The 22181-nt window shown below is 52.8% G+C and overlaps 1 protein-coding gene across 2 annotated transcripts in view; it reads right to left on the bottom strand.

Annotated features, from left to right (window-relative positions):
* Positions 1–3883: 3883 nt before the first annotated feature.
* Positions 3884–22181, bottom strand: part of GAREM1 (GRB2 associated regulator of MAPK1 subtype 1) — a 153247-nt gene continuing 134949 nt past the window's right edge. Inside the window, exons 5-6 of one of the 2 annotated variants that reach the window (XM_070421213.1) lie at positions 8868–9031; positions 3884–5519 (exon numbers count right to left, since the gene is read on the bottom strand). In XM_070421213.1, the coding sequence (XP_070277314.1) occupies positions 4622–5519; positions 8868–9031 (1062 nt within the window). In that variant the 3' untranslated portion in view covers positions 3884–4621. The remainder of the gene's footprint in view (positions 5520–8867; positions 9032–22181) is intronic. The other variant, XM_070421214.1, reaches the window with a different exon arrangement.

Here is a 22181-nt window from a genome sequence, read left to right as displayed (position 1 = left end):
TTTTAAAACTCTCCAGGTCATCTGTCTGTGTCCGGTTCTAACTCTAACTGATCACACAGGCATTGCATTCTGTGTGAGAGCCGTCGGGGTATTTGAATGACGGGGGTCTCGTCTCTTGTTCAGATAGAACGGGCTCGCAGCATTAAGACTCCCTTCAGACAAGTTCCCTTCTCCTTTATTTATTGTAAAAATAATCACATTATTATTTTTAAATATATTGTTATTGATTTCAGAGAGGAAAGGAGGGGTAGAGAGAGTTAGAAAACATCAATGATGAGAGAGAACCACTGATCAGCTGCCTCCTGCACGCCCCACACTGGGGATCGAGCCAGCAACCAGGGCATGTGCCCTTGACCGGAATCGAACCCGGGATCCTTCTGTCCACAGGCTGATGCTCTATCCACTGAGCCACACCAGCGAGGACTAGTTCCCTTCTCCTTAATGAGGATGGGGAAGAGCAGTTCTAGAAAACCACAGAACCTCTAGGTCTGACTCCCTGAGGAACAATCCCTGGAAAGCAACTTTTAAAATTTCTTTATTTATAGACATTTCAGAACCATTGAAATCAACAATGAATTTTTCCAGACATAACGTCCCGTTTCTCTTGAGGTACACAGTGGGCCCATCAGGTAATGCTCTGGACAGCAATGCGACTGGGCCCTGGTAGTCCACAGGCCCCGGTTTCCACGCCAAGAAACAGTACAGGTCACGAAATTCTGTGAGAAGAACAGGCCATTTCCATGTAAGTTAAAAAAAATTCCCCAATTTTTGAGTTCTATCTTTTAGGCTGGGCTGAAACAGTATTTTCTTTGGAGCGTCACGTGAAGATGGGGCGTCACGTGAAGATGGGAGAGGAGGCGGGTAGCTGAGAAGTGATCCGAGCCCTCCTACAGGAGACTGTAAACAAAGGAAATCTGTCATCGGATAAGCTCGTTACAAAAGTCATGGCCTAAACGTGAGACAGCAGCACAATCACAGAAGACGGTTCTCTGGTTTTAACTGGAACGGCGCTTACCTCTGGGCCCGGGCTTTCACAGCAGACAAGTTGTAAGACACCACGTTTTAAAGACGAAGCGATGTGATTTGACAGGAAGGGGCCATCGGAATTCACAATCCCACCGCCCCACAGGGTGAAAGTCCTGCTTCCCATCGAGGGAATTCCGGGCCTCTCCCTCCTCTTGCCCCAGCAGCCGATGCGCGTACAGGACTAGAGAAATAGTGGGGATCCATTCGATGAACAGAGTCGCTGCGAGTCTGTGTGTCCAACATGGGGATGAGGTTTCCCGGGGGGAGGACGTGGACATCGTCTTGGAGCAGCTCCGAGGGTTTTCGGAGAGCTGCTCTGTTCCCCAGTTTGTTCTTTGAAATGTTCACCTTCTATCTTGAGGCCTGACTGACGAGCGGTGACGAGTGTTGGGGAGAAGGGCCCTCTCTACCACATGAACCCCGATCTCCTGTGGGACGTGCAGGGGCCTGGGATGGCAGCGAAGGCTGTTTATGGCTGTGCTGGAAACAGCCCTAACATTTCCCATCCGATTGCTGTGGTATTTCTCCTGGAGACAAGAATAAACACGGCCGTGTCCTCGAATGGGCAGCTTGTGGCGACTTTATACCCTTACACGGCACACGGGGGTGACAGCACACATGTGACTTTCACAGTTCACCCCACCGAGCAGCCCAAACCGGGGGACAGGGCTGCAGGCCTTTGCCCGCTGACAGCAATCGGGCTGCGAGGTGGGGGTCCTCCCTCCATCCCTCCCTCCGGGAGCCGGCCCCACCTTTGACACTTTAGCTGAGTGGGCTGGTTTATTGCTGATTACCTTTCTGAGGGGCATGATGACTTTGGCCAGGATGTCAGGACCCAGCGAAGGGTCCTGTTTTGACCGACACTTTGCCCCAGGCGCGTGGCAAAGTGTTTCTTTGTTATGGGCTGGGGCCACAACATTAGTAACAAAAAAACAGAATTTCCGGAGGATGAGGCCCAGAAATCAGGATTTCGAAAAGATTCCCAGGTGACTCTAATGTGCAGCCAAGGTTGAGAACCACTGCTTTACAGGGAAGATTCTAGAGCAGCCGTGGGCAAACTATGGCCCGCGGGCTGGATCCGGCCCGTTTGAAATGAATAAAACTAAAAAAAAAAAAGACCGTACCCTTTTATGTAATGATGTTTACTTTGAATTTATATTAGTTCACACAAACACTCCATCCATGCTTTTGTTCCGGCCCTCCGGTCCAGTTTAAGAACCCGTTGTGGCCCTCGAGTCAAAAAGTTTGCCCATGGCTGTTCTAGAGGCTGGCGCTCCTGAGGGGGCTGCCTGCAGACAGGGATGCTTTCTGACCAGGAAAGTTCCTGACAGGCCCCCTGTCCTGTCCTGGGGGAGCCGTACTGGAAACTTCCACGTGGACTGTTATTTTTAAAGGGCATGTAAGAGAGAAACCATTAGCCCTAGCTGGTTTGGCTCAGTGGACAGAGTGTTGGCCTGGGGACTGTAAGGGTCCCAGGTTCAATTCCGGCCAAGGGCACATGCCCAGGTTGTGGGCTTGATCCCCAGTGTGGGGTGTGCAGGAGGCAGCTGATCAGTGGTTCTCTCTCACCATTGATGTTTCTATCGCTCTTTCCCTTCCCCTCTGAAATCAATAAAAATAAATATTTTTTAAAAAAAAGATGGAAACCATGAGATAGATTAAAAGTATCTTGATCGCCAAGAAATAAAGCCACGTGCACAGGCCTGCAGAAGGAGAGTGGAGGGTCTTGCCTTCACTAACTTGTTTTAGTGGCAGGAGGAGGGAACCATCAGGTCGCCTCAGCCATGGGCTGTGGGTGCCTCCGGAACCCGGGCAGACCCCAGGGCTATGCGGCGAGGCTCGCCCGGAGAGCGGAAGCTTTGCTAAGACACATGCTCCTGCAGAAAGCCGAACGTGAAGGGGAGGCGTTAGGGTTTGGAATATTTATTCACATTTGGCAGCATTTGACAGAATCATGTTCTGACATTCTTGGGATGAAAGCATAGTAATGATGTGTTTTCTTTGGAAGAGAGGAGTGAAGAGGTGTAGGAACTAAACAAGGACTCTCATCAATACTTTTAAAAACTACTCAACAGACGTAGCCCCGAGTCACGGCAGGTGGTGCGTCTGACGTTGAAGGAATGCCCTGAAGACCCCCCTTTCAGCGATCAGGGGGAGAGGCCCTCAGCCTGGAGAAGAATGGTCGTGTCCCTAGACGTCAGCACGGGAGGATTAGGCGCAAAACCCAGCCCCCCCGCGGGCTTCACGTCCCACGGAACTCCCAGCACAGACTCTGTCCTGCTCTCTCTCCCATGCCTTCTGTGGGGAAGCCCCGTCGAGCCCCGGCTTCGAGGGCCGGGCTCCCAGCGAGAATCAAACCAGCCAGGGGCCCCGAATCTCAGTGGGCACGTGAAAGCGAACAGACGTCCAGTGGTTCTCAACCTTCCTAATGCCACGACCCTTTAAATACAGCTCCTCATGTTGTGGTGACCCCCAACCAGAAAATTATTTTCGTGGCTACTTCATCACTGTAATATTTTTTAAAAAATAGATTTTATTGATTTTTTACAGAGAGGAAGGGAGAGAGAGATAGAGAGTTAGAAACATCGATGAGAGAGAAACATCCACCAGCTGCCTCCTGCACATCTCCTACTGGGGATGTGCCCGCAACCCAGGTACATGCCCTTGACTGGAATCGAACCTGGGACCCTTCAGTCCGCAGGCCGACACTCTATCCACTGAGCCAAACCGGTTTCGGCCATCACTGTAATTTTTGCTACTGTTATGAATCGTCATGTAAATATCTGATATGCAGGATGTATTTTCAGGGGTCGCGACCCACAGGTTGAGAACCGCTGCAAAAACATCAGACTCACAATGAGGTTTAAAACATACACATATGTATTGCGTAGACATTTACACACATATTGTATCTATTCTGTGTTGTTGTTTTTTTTTCTTCTTCTGCTCAATAAAATTAGCAGCAGTTACGGATGAATGACTGCGGTCATGGTTTGTATGATTTCTAAGGATGTCCTGTGTCTTCCATCCACACACGACTTTTGGAAAATGCCTTTCGATGCACAGATCCCCACCGAGCACCTCACATTCCAGTGTCATTTCATATCACTAACATTCCAGGCACAAGAGTAAGACAGTTCGCACTGAGTACCCCAAACGGAGCACAGGCTAGCGCTCACTACAATAGATCTCCCTCCCACCCCCCCGGGAAGGGACTGTTGTCCAAAACTGTTGGTTTGTTTTGTTCCTTAGAGATTCTCGTGTCTCCTCCGCTTTGGCTATTCTGTAATAAATATCATCCCGTCTCGCATCACCCTGCTTGGGTGAGAATCCCGACTCGGGACATGCCTGTTGCCGTTTAGCAGCTGCTGAGTGTTGAGTGACGGACAAGGCACCTCTGAGTGTTCTGGACAGCGTTTTTATTGATGTACAAAATAGCCTGTTCACCGTTCAAAAACGTGGCCTGCCTAGTGAGGGCTTCTCTTACCCCTATTTACAGAGAAGGTTTTTAGTGCAAAAGAAAACATGAGCTCGTGTCCCAGCCCCGCCTCTAGCACGCGTTCCCGGTTCGTGCGATGCCGGCGGGGGGACGGGGCTATATCTTGGGCCTCCAGCCGTTGATGAACTGCATGATCTTCTTCACCTGCAGTTTGCTTAGTCTGAAATCCTCCGAGAGGATTTCTTCTGTCAGCTGCACGAGCAAATTCCCGTCAATCTTTTCGGTCACGAAGAAGGAGATGACGTCTTCCGACAACCCGATGAACCGCAAGGACTTGGACACCTCCTCGATGGAGAGTCCCGACAGGTCGGCGGGCGGCTGCCAGGGCGAGCCGTCCCCGCAGGAGCGGGGGGCCAGCTGCAGGTGGAGCGGTGAGGAGAAGGGGTACGGGACCGAGAAGATGTCCTGCGCGCCCTTCGGCACGAAGTACTGGTCCTCGGCCAGGTCCGCGGACCCCGCCGTGGGGTCCCCCTCAGCACCGTCGATTTTCAGAGGCAAAGGCGGGGTTCCGGAGGAGGCTTTCTCTTCCACCGGCCTGGGGGCCCGGGGGGGCAGGGCGGGGCACGACAGGCTCTGCTTGGTGGTGCCAGCCGCCAGCGGCTTCTCGTCTGTGCTCCCCAGGGAGTAGCTGGCCGACTTGGGGCAGCCGGAGCCGCTGCCGCCGAATCCTGCAGGGGCCGCGCTGGGGGGGCCGGCCGGGGGCTCGCGGCCCTCCAGGTCCAAGGGCGCCGGGCAGTGCCTCTTGGGTGTGCCCGGCGTCTTCTGCCTGGGGTAGCTGTAGCTGCGGCTGGGGTCCAGCAGGAAGTCGCTGCGGGCGTGGCCCTCGGAGGATGCTCCCGAGTGATGGCCGGGCCAGGAGAGCCGGGCGGACAGCGGGTCCGAGGGGCTGCCCGGCGGGGACTGCAGGTCCACCGAGTCAGGTTTCCCACGGTGGCACGGGTAGCAGGAGGCGGGGGCGCTGTCGGAAGGGCTGGCGTCGCTCTTAGTCACGCTGCTGAAAGCCAACATAGAAAGGGAGGTTAGCGGCCAAAAAGCAGGGTCAACGACAAGCCTTTCCTTCTCCCCAAGATGCTGCTGCTGAGTAGGAAAATGCAGTTAGGAACGTTTCATCCTATATAATAAAAGAGAAACATTTAAATGGACTGTCCCTCCGCTACACTCATCAGCCAATCAGGAGTGAGTATGCAAATTAACCCGCCAAAGATGGTGGGTTAATTTGCATACACAGGTGCCGGGCAGAGAGCAGAGCGGGAGAGCCGGCAGAGAGTGGAGCGGCTTGGGGAACTTGGCTCCCCAAGCCGTCAGACAGAGAGCAAAGAGGGCGAGCTGGTAGCTTGGAGGACTTGGCAGAGTGGGAGGCCATGGGATGGAAACAGAGCAGGAAGGGAAAACCAAGAGCGCGGGGAGCACCAGGAATTCTGGGAATAGTAGTTCTGGTGGCAGCCCCAGGACCAGAAGTGAAAGCCCAGAGTGCGGGGAGCACCAGGAATGCTGGGAATCATAGTTCTGGTGGCAGGTGTGTTGTGGGATCTCCTAGAGTAGACACTAGAGCAGTGGTTGGCAAACCGTGGCTCGTGAGCCACATGTGGCTCTTTGGCCTTTTGAGTGTGGCTCTTCCACAAAATACCACGTGCGGGCGTGCACGTACAGTGCGAAGTTGACTTAAAACTTTAAGTGAAGTTTATTAAGTTAATTTTAGGGAACATTGTGGAGTGAAAGAAGATGTAGTGTCGAGGATTGAGAAAGGTATGTTGAGATGGTTTGGACATATAGAGAGGATGAACGGAAGGAGATAGACGAAACAAGTATACAAGACGAGTGTGGATGGGAGAGTTGAAAGGGGTCGACCTCAGCGAATGTACCTCAATCAGATTGAGGACGTTTTTAGCAAAGGCCAGCTTAGGAGCACCCTAATTAAGTTAATAACAATGGACCTACCTATATAGTTTACGTTTAAAAAATTTGGCTCTCAAAGGAAATTTCAATCGTTGTACTGTTGATATTTGGCTCTGTTGACTAATGAGTTTGCTGAACACTGCACTAGAGCAAAGTGAGCCTGGAGCAAGTTACTGTTGCGGATGGGGATAGAGGGAAAGCAAAGGTGAGAGACATAAGTAAAGTCAGAGTGTCTAGGAAAAATTAAAGGGAAGATATCCTAAAACTTCCAGGAAATCTCCACCAATGAAGCAAAGGAAAAAAAAATGCCTCTATTATTCTGTGAGCAACAAACCAAACTGAGTTGGGTTCTCAGACAATTCACTCATATGATTGCAAAGACAGACAGAAACTCCTGGATTGGAGAGGGCTCCCCTGAGGGCTCCCAGATTGGAGAGGGTGCAGGTCGGGCTGAGGGACCCCCAGACCCCCCAGTGCATGAATGTCGTGCACCGGGCCTCTAGTGAATTCCCTAAGTACCTGCGAACCTCAGGGAGTGTTTTTAAAAAAAGAATCTTTCCAGTAGGGGGCGTGCAGGAGGCAGCCCACCAATGATTCTCATCATTGATGTTTCTCTCTCTCTCCCTTCCTCTCTGAAATCAATAAAAATATACTTTAAAGAACTAAAAAGAGGATCTTTAAGTTACTAACATGTATTGGTAATTATGGATATGAACATGACTTAAAATGCTACAGGGGAGATGGCACATATATGTATACACACATATTTAACTAACAAGAAACGCATTGCTGGTGGGGGCCTAGATCTTTCTGATGAGAAACATCGTTCGGCCATGCTTGGGCTGATCACCGGCAGGTGCTGGATTGATTGGTGGCGCCCGCAGCAACCAGGCCGGGGCAGCAGATGGGTGCCTGGTGCTTGCCATCCTGCGCCTGGGACACGACCACATCGCCACCACCCACGACTCTCTGTCCACCCAAGAGCTTAAGGCAGAGGAAACGCTCCGGGCGCAGTGCTGGTGCTGGCCTGGCTTCTGCGCTATCGAGTCACATTAGCATCAAGAGCCTAATGTCTGCAGAACAAACAATACCTGCGAAGACGAGCTACCTAAACCTGTGAGGACCTGAGGACCGGGGGGTGGTGGGTATGAGGGGTGGGGCGGGGGGAATCGTGCAAGTGCGCTCGGCTCTGGGCCATAGCGCAAGGGGACTGAGCCAGCACGCGCTCGGGGGGCACCGGCGGGGGCGCCAGGGGACCTGAGAAGACTCACACCCCGGCCGACTCCACACCTTCACGGGCTCCCAAAGAGAAGTGGGGGCCCCTCTATTTTCTAGACATAAATGCCTGGAAGTTACGTGGAGATAGACGGCAAACTTGACGTGAAAGGTTCCTAAGACTAGGGTTGGCATTTGCCCACAATGACAGGAGCTGTCTTGCGGGAGAAGGCACTCACAGCAGGGGGGGTGCAGATGGGACGGAAGGACACCTGGCAGCAAAGGCCCAGAAGGGCTCGTCCTGCCTGGGGGACCCCGAGGAGAGCGAGCCAGGGACCCTGCCACGGCTGAGTCCCGAAGGTGCAGCCTGGTTGCTCATGGCGCCAAGTGGAAGGGACTCGTGCTGGTTTGTGAGAGCTGAGGGCCGAGGGCCGAGGGCAGCCCACGGATGGCTGCCTACCAAATACGTTCAATTAAACAACGGCAAAAAGGACGGTAGGTCGTACCTGACTCTGAAAGCCAGAATATGTTAAGGGCCAGCACTGCCAAAGAATTAGAGACTCGCATACCAAATGACCAACTTCTTTAAAGAAAAAAATTTTTTTATTGATTTCAGAGAGGAAGGGAGAGGGAGAGAGAAAAGCATCAATGATGAGAGAGAATCACTGATCGGCTGCCTCCTGCACGCCCCACACTGGGGATGGAGCCTGCAAGCTGGGCATGTGCCCTGACTGGAATTGAACTGTGACCTCCTGGTTCATAGGTCAATGCTCAACCACTGAGCCACACCAGCGGGGCTGGATTGCTTCTAAGACAGCGGTTCTCAACCTGTGGGTCGCGACCACTTTGGGGGTCGAACAACCCTTTCGCAGGGTCGCCTAAGACCATCCTGCATATCAGATATTTACATTACGGTTCATAACAGTAGCAACATGACAGTTATGAAGTAGCAACGAAAATAATGTTATGGTTGGGTCACAACATGAGGAACTGTATTTAAAGGGCCAGAAGGTTGAGAACCACTGTTCTAAGAGAACCCAGTCGGCCTTTATCTCTGAACTTCTCAGGCTCGGGCTCCTTCTTCCTGGGACACTGGCTCTCATCCTAGCTCAGGACCAACAAGTATGTCTCCTCTCCGCCACCTGCCTGGGGGGGCTCCCTCCACACGGCTCTCGGGACCCCCGACCCGGCCTGGGCAGAGCCTGCCAGAGTGGCCCTGCCGTGAACTTACATGTCGTGCAGCCCTGACGAGTAGTAGGACAGGGTGGGGCTGGGAGAGCGAGTCTGCGGCCGGGGCCTGGCTGTGCGAGGCGGGACGGAGGGGCTGGTGGACAGAGGCTTGGCGCTTCGGGGCGGAACCGGTGGGGCGTTCAGGAGCCGGCACTCTTCCCTGACCTGGCACGGGAAAGAACACCGTGGTTAGACGGATGGGCAGTGCCCGGCAGCTCCACCCGCGGCCCACCGCTCCTGGCAAACGCAGATGGTACCAGCAGGGCCTCAGGGCGGGAGAGGGACACAGAGGATGCCAGAGGCAGAACCCTTGCCTCTCCCATCCTCCCCGGGACAGATGCTGCTGCTGAAATACCGCAGGCCATTGGGATACAGCAGGTGAAAGGGCGAGGGACGTGCGAGGACGTGTGCAGCAAGAGGAGCAAGAAAATAAGGGCATAGAGCGGTCGGGGATCAAACGCTCCTTGCCCTTCGGTGGTGTTCACTCACTGTTCAAAGTGAATTCAATTTGACCCGAACCCGAGGGCACAGCACACCGACCCCTGGGTCAGAGTTCCTTCTGAAGCCATGCTCAGGGCTCTCACGTGTAAATGTGCACGTGGATCATGAATTCCCCCGGGAATCCTGCCGACGTGTGGACTGATTCCGGGACCAAGGGTGGGGCCTGAGAGTCTGCATTCCTCATAAGCTCTCCGGAGAGACTGCCGCTGCTGGACCAGGCCCACACTGCAGGAGCGAGGCTGTCATAGGAATAATGAAGGCAGCTCGCCAAGACCCCAAGAGAACACTTTTGTAAAAAACACATATTTTTAGTCATTTCAGAGAGGGAGATAGAAACATCAATGATGAGAATCATGGGTGGGCTGCCTCCTGCACGCCCCACATTGGGGACCAAGCCTGAAACCCAGGCATGTGCCCTGACTGGGAATCCAACCGTGACCTACTGGTTCATAGGTCAATGCTCAACCACTGAGCCACACCGGCCAGGCCAGAATATGACTTTTTAAAGAGGTGGACATTTTTATGCACTTCTCTGTGTCTGCCAGCAGGGGGCAGTTCATACCTGGCCCTGCTGGTCTACCCTGAAGGACACAGGTGAAAATAGAGCCGATTCTGACTTTGGCAAACACACCCTCGCCTGCGTTCAGGCCGCGTCCCCACCGGCTCCTTCACCTTTGCTGTCATGCCCTCCTGCCCCAGCAGCTCTGGGGTGACAAAGGCAATGAAACGGCCAGCTCCCCTGAGCTCTGCCTCTCAGTTTGCTTAAGACCCAGTGACACGGGTTCACGCTAGACCGCATCTCCCACCACCCGCACGCGCACCGGGCTCTAACCGGCCCAGGCCTGACTCACCGGCCAGAGAAAACCGGGTGAGAAGAAAAGTCATGTGTCCCTGGGGACCTGGTGAACCTCAATTCTAAGTGAAATGGAAGCGATTTAAAAACCCCGACCCACTGGATTTCTTCCTGGGGCTGTAGGGGGCGGGAGGGGTGTCACTGCTGGCACCTGGAGGGCCCCCCCTCCTGCTTATGGGGACCCTCCGGTTCCAGCTTTGCATCTGGAGAAGCTCTTTAGGCAAAAGCCAAGTCCTCAGAGCAGCAGACCTGCTTCTCCCCGCGGGCCCTCCCCTTCGCTCTTGGGCAGGTGGAGCGGAGGATGCAGGAGGAGGTCTGGGTAGAGGACAGGGGCGCTCGGCTGGCTCGCGGAACCTGGCACCACTCTGGGGTCTTCTGAAGACGCCGAGAACCGCCCAGCGTGGCCCAGTGGCTGAGCTTTGACCTCTGAACCAGGAGGTCACAGTTCGATTCCGGTCAGGGCACATGGCCGGGTTGCGGGCTCGATCCCCAGTGTGGGGCGTGTAAGAGGCAGCTGATCAATGATTCTCTCTCATTGTTGCTATTTCTATCTCTCCCTCTCCCTTCCTCTCTGAAATTAAAAAAAAAAAATTAGAGAGAGAGAGAGAGAGAGAGAGAGAGAAGCTAAGAACCAACCAGGACGTTGGCGAGCTCTGGCCAGGTCCCGCCCCTGCCTGGCTTGTGGGAACACACACTGGTTACGAGACGAGTAACCAGCACATGGTGTCACTGCTCCCACCGTGTCAGGGGCTGCACGGTGGGACTGTGCTGCTCTCAGCCTGGGGACCGTCTGCAGAATCGGGGAGGAGGTGGGCCTGCATCACAGAGGCGCGTGGTTGCGCTTGTGCTTATAGGGTTAGTGGTCGTGGGAACCTGAGACGCCGAGGAGTCTGTCAGTTAACTTCCCCATTTTTAAAATGCACACTCAGCGATGCCTCAATATCCCGTGAGAGAGGGAGCAGCACTTGGGGGACACAGCTGGTGCTGAGTCTGATTTAGACTTTCCTACATTCTGGGACTAGTCATTGAGGACGGCCTTTCATTGGAGACCGCTTGCCTAGATGCCAGTGATCCTACGCGGAGGGGTCAGTTACAAGGTGCATCTGAATTGAACCAGCTGACCGAGGGTTAGAACCCAGCGAAGCCGCTGGTCGCTGAATCTGACCTCGGAGACGCCCTCTCTCCCAACCCCAGGCTCTCGAGGTCCCTCGGAGCTGGTCCTGCCACCTCCTTCCCCACCTGGGCCGCCTAGGAAATGTCACTGAGAAAGTCTAGAGGAAGAAGGAATTCGCAGGGACAAAGGTGTGGCGGCACGGAGAGCCCCGCCCGTGCTCTGGCCTGGAGGCTGAGGTGAGGAGACAAGGCTGGAGCCACTCAGCAGGTGGGAAGGTGGAGGGCAGAAACCAGGGAGCTCCGTGTGGAAGTTGCTGAGCTGGAGCGCGACGCTCTGCCAAGAGGATCTGGACTCCGGAGGCACTGAGATCGCCACCGAGCAGCGACACCGAGCTGGCCACAGAGGGGGAGCGGGAGACAGGGAGGGAGGCAGCCTGGGCCCATCTTCCCCACTCAGAACAGAGCCGTGCTGGATGGTGTCCGGGGCGAGGTGGACAGCAGGAGGGAGAGAGAGGAAAGGTGGAAGTCTGGATAGAGATGTGGGGAAGTCTGAAGGGTCTGGACGTTACTAATAGTTAGCAGGTTACTGGGGATCTTAGCAGGTGAAGCCCGAGTCCAGTGAGGGGGGCAGAAGCCGGTCCCAGGGAGTCAAAGCGAGAACAGGAGGTGAGGGTGGCCGGTGAGACCAGGCCATCTTTTCAGGAATACTGGCCAGAAGTAAGGGGGAGCCAGTTATCAGAAAGGGTCCAGGATCGAAGGAGGCATGTTTTTTAAGATTTTATTTACTTTTAAATATATCTTAATTGATTTCAGAGAGGAAGGGAGAGAGAGGGAGGGATAGAAACAGCAATGATGAGAGAGGATCATGGATCGGCTGCCTCCTGCATGCCCCACACTGGAGATTGAGCTGGCAACCCGGGCATGTGCCCTGACTCGGAATCGAGCTGTGACCTTCTGGCTCAGAGGTTGATGCTCAGCCACTGAGCCACACCGGCCGGGCTCTATTTTCATTTTTTATATATTTTATTGATTTTTTACAGAGAGGAAGGGAGAGGGATAGAGTTAGAAACATCGATGAGAGAGAAACATCGATCAGCTGCCTCCTGCACATCTCCTACTGGGGATGTGCCCACAACCCAGGTACATGCCCTTGACCGGAATCGAACCTGGGACCTTTCAGTCCACAGGCTGACGCTCTATCCACTGAGCCAAACCGGTTTCGGCTATTTTCATTTTTTAAAGTTGGAAGAAATTTGAAGAATGTGCCGGGTGTGGACAGGTGAGCAGGAGGCCGAGGGCGCATGGACTCCGGGGACCTGTGCTCTCCTCTCCCCAAAGAGGGAAGAGAGGACACGCGCGTTGCTGTCGCCCTCTGCCTTCGCCGGACAAGTCCCCAAGGGCAGCGTCTGCCCCGGCAGCTGAAGCCAGGTCGGAGCACCCCCGACAGAGCAAATGGCTTTGGGAAGCTTTATGCTTCCCAGTGAAGGCGGTCAGCGAAGCCAGAACCCAGCTCCCCAACGCCCATCTGCGGTCCCACCAAACGCGTCACCGCATGGGACTAGTTCCTTTCCCAGAACACTGTCCAGAAAGCTCCCCGGGACCACCTACCTCCCACCTGGCCCGGGCAGGGAGCCGCCCGTCCCCTCTCCACTGCCCACGTCTCTAACTCTTTAGCTGGGAGAGGGCAAAGGGCAAAGAGCAGAGGGCAAAGGACCAGTAACTGGTGGACGATGGAAAACAAGGCCGTCTGGCCACACAGCCGCGTGTTAAGCATGATGCCCGGGGGCCTGCGTGACCGGAGACAGGGTTACACGTAGACGTGTAGAGTGTTTCATACACGTTACCTGTGACCTGACGTCTTTCTCCTGTGACATGAACTTTCTCTGACACTTCCTAGGAATTACAGGAAGATAAACAAACACACACCCAGTGCTCATGAGGCAGCACAGGGGGACGGGGTTTGTGGTGTGATGATGTTTCCTGAAAAGTCCTTGTTTCTTGGAATTCCCTGTTTTTCTCCGATGGAAGAAGTGACACGCACACGCCCCTTCACTAACTGGACCAAGGACAAAGGTTAAGACGAGTAAATGGTACACTTACTATGACATGTTTCTTGCTTAACTGTCTTTTTTTTTTTCTGAAAAAAAAAATAAAATAAAATAAAAATTTCTGCCCTAGACCCATCGTCGGCAAACTGCGGCTCCCGAGCCACATTCGGCTCTTTGGCCCCTTGAGTGTGGCTCTTCCTAAGCCTTAGGAGTACCCTAATTAAGTTAATAACAATGTACCTACCTATATAGTTTAAGTTTAAAAAATTTGGCTCTCAGAAGAAATTTCAATCGTTGTACTGTTGATATTTGGCTCTGTTGACTAATGAGTTTGCCGACCACTGGCCTAGACAGTTTGGCTCAGTGGATATACAGCGTCGGCCTGCAGACTGAAGGGTCCCCGGTTCGATTCCGGTCAAGGGCACATGCCTGGGTTGCGGGCTCCATTCCCAGTAGGGGGTGTGCAGGAGGCAGCCGATCAATGATTCCCTCTCATCATTGATGTTTCTATCTCTCTCTCCCTCTCCTTTTTTTCTCTGAATCAATTAAAAAATATATTATTTTTTTAAAAAGAAACTTTCCTAGCAGTGGTTACTCCACTGTTAAATCAAAGGCAACGAATCTGGAGACCTGCTGACGAGCCCACACGCGGGAAGTGAAAATCTCAGACGTGAGGGCAGCCACGCCCGGGGTTCCAGATGCTTAGGCAGCGAAGGGCCATTTTGTTTCTGTGTGAAGACGAGACAGGGAACACACAGACGACGGATGGACTCCCCTTTCCTGTGGGTTTTCTGCTCTGAAAAGCCAACCTCGGGCCCCTGTCGGCGACCGGGGACGGCAGTCTTGTGACCGCACTTCCTCGAACTTTGTAACTTTGCCTTCGCTGCCTGCCCCCTGCCTCCTGTCTTCCCTTTCTTCCCGCACTCCCTCTCCCAGATAACAGAATCGTTACAGCGGTCAGAAATCGTATTTATAAAGAGGCTTTTATACGAAGAGTTCATAACCCTGCCATGGATCCACCAGGGGCATTTGCAGCCCAACAGAAATTCAAGTTTGATCAGAACAAAATGGCAATAGACGAGCCTCTCTGTGATGGATGACACAGGGCAGAGGGGTTTACAGTCGATCCTGCCTCTCAGGTGCGGAGGTTTCCTGTCCAGCATTCTGCACTGACAGGGACCCACGCAGGCCGGGTCTCAGCCAGACTCCGGTCCAAGCCCCAGGGGAGGCAGGCGGGGGTGCAGGGGACCGCTCCGGGAGCAGAAGGGCAAGTGGGTCTGAAAAGGGGGCTTGTTTAAGCCCGAGGGTGCTCCCATGGGCGGAGGGAGAGAATGTGCCCTTGGGCAGGGGGTAAAAAGGACTTTTTCTGAGCAAGGAGTATAACAGCACATGCTACATCTATACGTTTCAGTGGTGTATGACCCTCCTATTAATGTGATTTTATGCAAATGCGATCTGAGAGTCCAGGTCTGCAACAAGAGCTATCCCATAGAACATTCTAATAACTTTATCAGCAGTGTCATCATTTCGACTTTCCATGGACACGGGAGAAAAAAAAAATCCCGGCTGAGGTTTCATTTAAAATCAAATTACCTCCATGAAACCAAAGGCAATTAGTTTCAAAATTACTAAAACACAACAATAATTTAGTGCTCATTTCAATGACCAAGTGGGGGCCTAGGTACAAGGCTTGCTTACAGAGTACATCTCAAGGGCTGTGATTAAAATTAATTACATGTCAGATGCCTTGGGAGACTCATTAATTAGTGAACTCCTGAGCGAGTCCTTTGGTAGAGCAATTATTTTGAAAAGTAAATAATCACTTCCAGATTAATATTTTTAGTACCAAAAACTTGAATATTAATATGTCAGGCTTATTTAAGAAAAATCTGTCCTTTAATGCCTTTATCTAATATTAATATTTGACAGAGGGGAAAAGTCCAAGGACAAAATAAATAAAAATTCAGAGTAGAATCAATTCTCATAGCCACTTTCCCCAGTTCATAAGGAAACCTACTTTTAGCCCGGCCAGTGTGGCTCAGTGGTTGAACATCAACCCATGAACCAGGAGGTCATGGTTCGATTCCGGTCAAGGGCACATGCCTGGCCTGCGGGCTTGATCCCCAGCGATGTTTCTATCTCTCTCTCTCTCCCTTCCTCTCTGAAATCAACGTAAAAAAAAAAAAAACAACCCACGTATTTTTATAGCATTTATTTTTTTACATTATTATATATTTATTTCATATTTTTTGCTTTGCTTTCTTTTCAGCAAAATCACTAATGATTATTTTAATCAAGATTTTCACATAATTTGTACCCTACTGACAGAAATGTCAGATTTTTTAAAAAAATTTAAATTCTTTATTGTTTAAAGTGTTAAATGAGTCTCCTTTTTCCCAGATGGGCCTCTCCCCGGCCACTCGCACCCGCAGCACATGCCCTCACCCCCTATTGTCTGTGTCCAGGGGTTGTGCTCATATTATAGCATTTCTTTTTAAGCCTCAGGTAGTCACAGGAGGCCCCTGATCCTGCAGGGCAGACACCTGCAGGGCTGTGACATCTCGAGGAAGAGCGAGTCAAGGCCACTCCTCAGCCTTAATCCCTATGGGTTTGCCTGGACCTGCCAGTGTCGGACCTGCAGCTGCAGCCTTAGCGCCACAGGTGGCTCCTCCACAGCCACTCTGTCCGTCAGTCCCCTCCCCCAGGGACGAGCCCTGTGCTGCGGGGCCCACGTGATGCCCAGCGTGTCTGTGGCTCCCTTGCGGGTCTATCACGGCTCCCCATCTGCCTCCACAGCCAGGGAACCATCACGTAACACCCAGCTTATCAGGCAGACGTTTTTACAGTCAGATGCAAAGAATGTTTTGTTATTTTTAAACTCAGGTTTTTGCAATCTCCCAGAGACCCAGGGAAAGGAGACCATCCCACGCACTTCTGGAACACGGGGGCCACTGGCCCGGGCCTGGGTGCCCGGGCCTGGGTGCCCGGGCCTGGGGGGGCAGGCTGTGGAGGCAGGCGTGCCTGTTCCCACCCCTGTCCCCCTCAGCCTCCCTGACTCTCTGGAGAGGCTGGAACCCCTCGATAGGAAAGGACAGAGGCAACAACTCCCCCCAAATCACGACCCTAAGTCAAAGTCCATCCTGTCTTAAGTGACGCCTACTATTCAGCGAACGCCAGGGAAAAGGGCCAAGGACTCGCACGATATAATCATGCAGTGAAGAGGTTATACGCCCACGGCAAATGGCTCAGGAGGTTAAATACTTCGCCCAAGGTTCGCAGCTGCTAAGAGGTGGAGGGAGCTCCGCGCCTCTAGCTCCTGACCCTGACCCTCCGGTATGGCCGCTCTCTCTGCTCCCCGTCCAGCGCCAGAGGGGGACGTGGGCACCCCAGGACGCCGGGCACTCCCTCTAAGGGACTCCGGGCACTCCCTCTCACGCTCCTTCCGTCGGTCGGTCAGCCTGTCGGAGGCAGGCACACCCGCTCACGTCCGCACTCACTGATCTCGGTCCCGTCGCCGTGGCATGAAATGCACCCTGTGGTTTGTGTTTTTCTCAAACCCCAACCACCCAGGAGGCTGCGTGACAGGCGCCTGATTTCCGATGCACGTCCAGCCTTGTAACACGAACATATGCTCCCACCCACTCTGGACTCAGCCCCTCCACGCGTCCCACAGGCTGCGGGGCGCCCCTGTCCGTCCCGGAGGGTGACGGATCCTTCGTCACCGTCGCAGTGCAACTCGGTGTGAACCAGCGTGACGGCCTCCAGCTCCTTCTATGACTTTCCTTTCACGAATCTCAGGACGTGCTGCCATGTCAACAACTAACCCAGAGTCAACACACTTGGTTCTGCCGTTGGAGACGAAGAAGGGTCTTCGCCTCTGGGTTCCCAGGCCCCCAGGCTGGACCCGGTGCACGAGCTTGGGGAAGGCTGTGGTCCTGTAGTGTTGACCACGCGTCACTCACTGCACGGACCACAGCCGTCTGAAGTCAAACGTGCTGTTTATAGGGTTTCCTGCCATGTACAGCCTTCCCATCACTGCTCCCCAACATGGCACTTCTGAGAGGAAAACAAAAAAGGAGGAGGCCTTGCAGTCCGTCACTCACAGTCACCTGGAGGCACATCTTAGACGTATGAGCCAGTGCCCAGGAAACAGATATGGAGAGAGGCCCACAGTGCTAGGGAAGAGAGGATGTGTTTAGAAGAAACGTCAGAGACAATGATGATAGTTCACTTAAGAGAGACGGTCAAGTCATTCTGATCTGAGGGCACTTGGCACAATTTGCCATCATCTCGTGAGCCGGGCATGCCCCTCAGCCCGGCTCACCTACCATAGTCCTCAGGGGCACCATGGCTGCTCCCCTCCAGGCCTAGAGCCGGGAACGGTTTGCTTTTCCCTGGGACACTCCTGTTAGGAAGGGAACCATCTCTCACCTTGTGGAGAGGTCAGTGGTAATTTTGTTTAACAAAAAAACCCCTGTATTAAACAATATTTACGAAAACACGAAAGGACCAGAGCGTACTTTATAAACAGCCGTATCAAGCACAGAAGAGAAGAGGGGGGGGGGGGGGGGTGTCACGTTTCTGGGATCTTGTTGGTCCCACACCTAGTTCTCTCTCTAGAGCAGTGGTTCTCAACCTTCTGGCCCTTTAAATACAGTTCCTCATGTTGTGACCCAACCATAAAATTATTTTCGTTGCTACTTCCTAACTGTAATGTTGCTACTGTTATGAATCATCATGTAAATATCTGATATGCAGGATGGTCTTAGGCGACCCTGCGAAAGGGTCGTTCGACCGCCAAAGGGGTCGCGACCCACAGGTTGAGAACCGCTGCCCTAGAGCGTGGGTGGGAAAGCGCTGACCCGCCTAGCTGGATGACAGAGATGCAGCATGATGGTTGCGGGGACAGAGTTCTCCTCACTTGTACAGACAGGAACAAAGCCCGTCAACACTGCTGGGCAGAGAGCACCACTGCGCCCCCGAAGCAGGGAGGGCAGGCCAGAATGAACGGACGGACACACTGCAAAGGGCCAGGCACCTCTGACTGCCTGGGTCCTGGGCCACAGCAACACAGAGCTCACCGCCCACCACCAGCCCTGCTGCCCTTCCCGTGAAAGACACTTTCTCTGCTGGTCCCTGGCCCCAGCTCCTTCTATTGCTAAACACTGGGGTGCAGTGAGCATCCTCCTAGACACTGTGTCCCTGGAAAGCTGAGCGCCTTCCTTAGTTATCAGGCGGAAGAGCCGGGGGACACGGGGCTGGTCTCTCCCCCAGGACTTACTCCCCTGGCGCGATGCAGAGGCTTCTAGTTAGTTCTATGGGAGCACCGGGATTTCTGCCACATTCAAGTTCCCTCCCGACAACCCCCAGCTGAAGCCGCATCTGACAGTCACCACGTCCCCTGGATCCCACACACGCGCTAAAGAGGGGAAACTCGTTTCACGGTCACAGAGCCTGTAAAAAGCGCCACTTCATTTCAAAAGTGTAATTTTTTTAAAGCAAATCAAATGATTTCAGGTGTTTACAAAAAATCGTTGTGGTCACAGCGTTCTATAAACACTGGACATGCTCTGAGAAGATTCTCCTACATCACGAGAAATCACAGTATAGACTGGATGCCACCCTTTTCTTTTTCCCGTAAGATCTGCTTTTAGTTTCACATTTAACATTTTTCTCTTGGTACCAGGGTCAAGAGAGAGCCTCCATACTTATGTTCTATCTCATCTTATGTGCCACAGGCAAAATACAGTTTCCTCCCTTTCGACTCGGTTACATAACTGACTGGGTGTGACCACCATGCAGGAGTCAATCAATGACTCAACAAACAGGAGTTCCCACTATGTGCCAGGCAGGGCCAAAGTCCGACAGGAACAGCTTCTGTCAGGGCTCCAGGCTTCAGGAAACATTAACTATATGGCTGAGGTGAGACTAAAGTCGCCTGGAGTACTTGCCAGGGGGAGTGTCCTTTGACTTCCTACCTGTCTTTTGGGGCGCATCCTCTGACATGAATAAAAAGACCAAGGACTCTAACCCTGCCAAGACTTCCCCCAAACATCCCGGGACATCCACCGGCTATAGGGGTCGCCGAGCTTGTGCCTGAAGGTCAAGGAGCAGGAGGAAGCCCAGGCCTGCGGTTCCTGGGGAGTTCTTAGGTCCTGGGGCAAAGAGCCAGAGGTGGGCCTCTCAGGAAACGGCAGCAGCGAGGGCTCTGCACGGGCAGCCGAGCATGGCACCTGGCGCAGGCGCTGTCTGATGTCCTGGTGCCCATACCTGGCTCCAGCCCCTGGGCCGCCACTGCCTCATGCACCCTCCTCAGCCCCCCTTTTCTACCAGCCCCTCACGACTTCCTGTTTCTCCGCACCCGTCCCAGCTTCCACACCTTCGCTCATGCTATTCCGAGATGTCCTTCCTTCTCGTCTCTCCGCTTTTCCAGTTCATATACATTCTGTCAGTTCATTGACAATGTCACAAAGCCTTCTTTCATTCTTCACCCAATCAGAGCTTTCTTTTTCCCCTGAATCCCCGCACACATCATCTATGGACATAGTTCTTTTCCACCGACCATCACATTTTAACTTGTATGCTAGTCACCTCTTTTCATCCGTTACCTGCTCTACGAACGGAAAGGCGCTAGAATTCAGAGCCCAGGTCTTACCGACGGTCATATTTCTAGCATCTCACCCCCCTAGGTAATTGCATGGTTTTGACACGGGGTTCTGCACAGCACCAGGGTTCCGGACAAGCGTGCTGACCACCTGGGGGGCGGAGAGCACTCCAGGGCTTCAGTCAGATGGGTTTTTATTTTGTCTATTGACTGTGATAGATGTGAGTTCTTTCCTTTAAGGATCCTGCTGGCGACAGGAAAAGCCACTGCAATAGGTACTGTCCAATGAATGAACAGAATTACACTCAGTGCCTCTAGTGCTTGCTCCCTTCAGGCCTAATGAAACCCAGCAATCAACAATGAGTAGCACAGGCTCAGAGTGCCTGTCCACCAAAGACCGTGGCGATACAGAGGGCCCTTGCTCCTCTCCTACACTGACCTCTCATATTCGAATCTGATGGAAGCCCCGCCAGCACTGACTGAGTTGTGTTAAGGGTTTAAGAGAATCACCCTGGCCCCTGGTTCTGTTGTGGTGTGTGTGTGTGTGATGTGTGTGTGTGTGTGATGTGTGTGTGGGGTGTGTGTGGTGTGTGTGTGGGGTGTGTGTGTGTGATGTGTGTGTGCTGTGTGTGTGTGATGTGTGTGTGGTGTGTGTGATATGTGTGGTGTGTGTGTGATGTGTGTGTGTGTGATGTGTGTGTGGTGTGTGATGTGTGTGTGGTGTGTGTGATATGTGTGGTGTGTGTGTGTGGTGTGTGGGGTATGTGTGGTGTGTGTGTGATGTGTGTGTGTGTGTGATGTGTGTGTGTGGTGTGTGTGATGTGTGTGTGTGTGTGTGTGTGTGGTGTGTGTGATGTGTGTGTGTGTGTGTGTGTGTGTGGAGTATGTGGTGTGTGTGTGTGTGTGTGTGTGTGGTGTGTGTGTGGGGTGTGTGTGGTGTGTGTGATGTGTGTGTGGTGTGTGTGTGGGGTGTGTGTGTGTGTGTGTGTGTGTGGTGTGTGTGATGTGTGTGTGGTGTGTGTGTGTGTGTGTGTGTGAGATGTGTGTGTGTGTGGTGTGTGTGTGGGGTGTGTGTGGGGTGCGTGTGTGATGTGTGTGTGGTGTGTGTGTTATGTGTGGTGTGTGGGGTATGTGTGTGTGTGTGGTGTGTGGTGTGTGTGGTGTGTGTGTGGGGTGTGTGTACATCAGCACACCCACTGCACTTTGATCTCCAGGGCACTCCGGGGATGTAGGAAAGAGATGCAGATTATGCTGATGTCTCTTGATCCCTCCTCCCTCACAGATAAATCTACTTCCTCCTTCAGGCTTCCCTGTCACTGTGAACGGCACTAACCCCGACTCCGTTGCTCAGCCTAAATAAAAATCGAGGCGTTTGCCTGGATTTCTCTCTTCCCTTCACTGCCCACACCCAATTTATCAGTAAGCACTGTCCACCTCTACCCCCTGTTCTCAAGCAGCTCATTCCTCCCCGCCACCCTCTGCGACCAGCCGCGGAGCGCAGGGCACCACCCTCTCATCCCTCTGGGACTGTCATCACCTCCTTCTAGGCTCCCGGCCTCTGCTCGCTCCTCCCTATGATCTGTTCTCTGCACAGCAGCAAAAGTCATGCTTAAATCTCTCCTATTTTTTAAAAATATATTCTTATTGATTTCAGAGAAGGGAGAGGGAAAGAGAGAGAAACATCAATGATGAGAGAGAATCATTGATCGGCTGCCCCCTGCACGCCCCACCCTGGGGATCGAGCCCGCAACCCGGGCATGTGTCCTGACCGGGAATCAAACTGTGACCTCCCGGTTCATAGGTCGATGCTCAACCGCTAAGCCACACCGGCCCAGGCATAATGAATGATGTTTTAAAATTTTCAGCATCCAAGTACATAAATTCTCTTAATTTAACTTGGTCAATTTCCTTTTGTAATTCTTTTTACTTTGCATATATTTTGGTTTGCTCTTAGGTGGAAAGTGATTTAGAGTTACTATGTGATGGCTTCGTGATGCATTAAATTGTTAAATTATAAAAGAACAACACCCCACACCTCTCCTATTAAAAACTCTATAAGAGTTCCTCTTCAAACACAGAGTAAAACCCTGCCTGGCGAAAAAGTAAAAGGGAAGTGCACTTTTCATTTCAGTAAAAACAGTCCAGCAGGCTGTGATAAATCACTCTAAGCACACAGGCTCATTCTGAGAACCTTCC

This window comes from Myotis yumanensis, unplaced genomic scaffold, assembly GCF_028538775.1.
Source record: "Myotis yumanensis isolate MYYU_CA2020_CCGP unplaced genomic scaffold, mMyoYum1.0.hap1 SCAF_7, whole genome shotgun sequence".
In the NCBI taxonomy this organism is placed as follows: Eukaryota; Metazoa; Chordata; class Mammalia; order Chiroptera; family Vespertilionidae; genus Myotis; species Myotis yumanensis.
The sequence above is the reverse complement of the archived record's forward strand: the minus strand, read 5'-3'. Positions and strand labels throughout refer to the sequence as shown.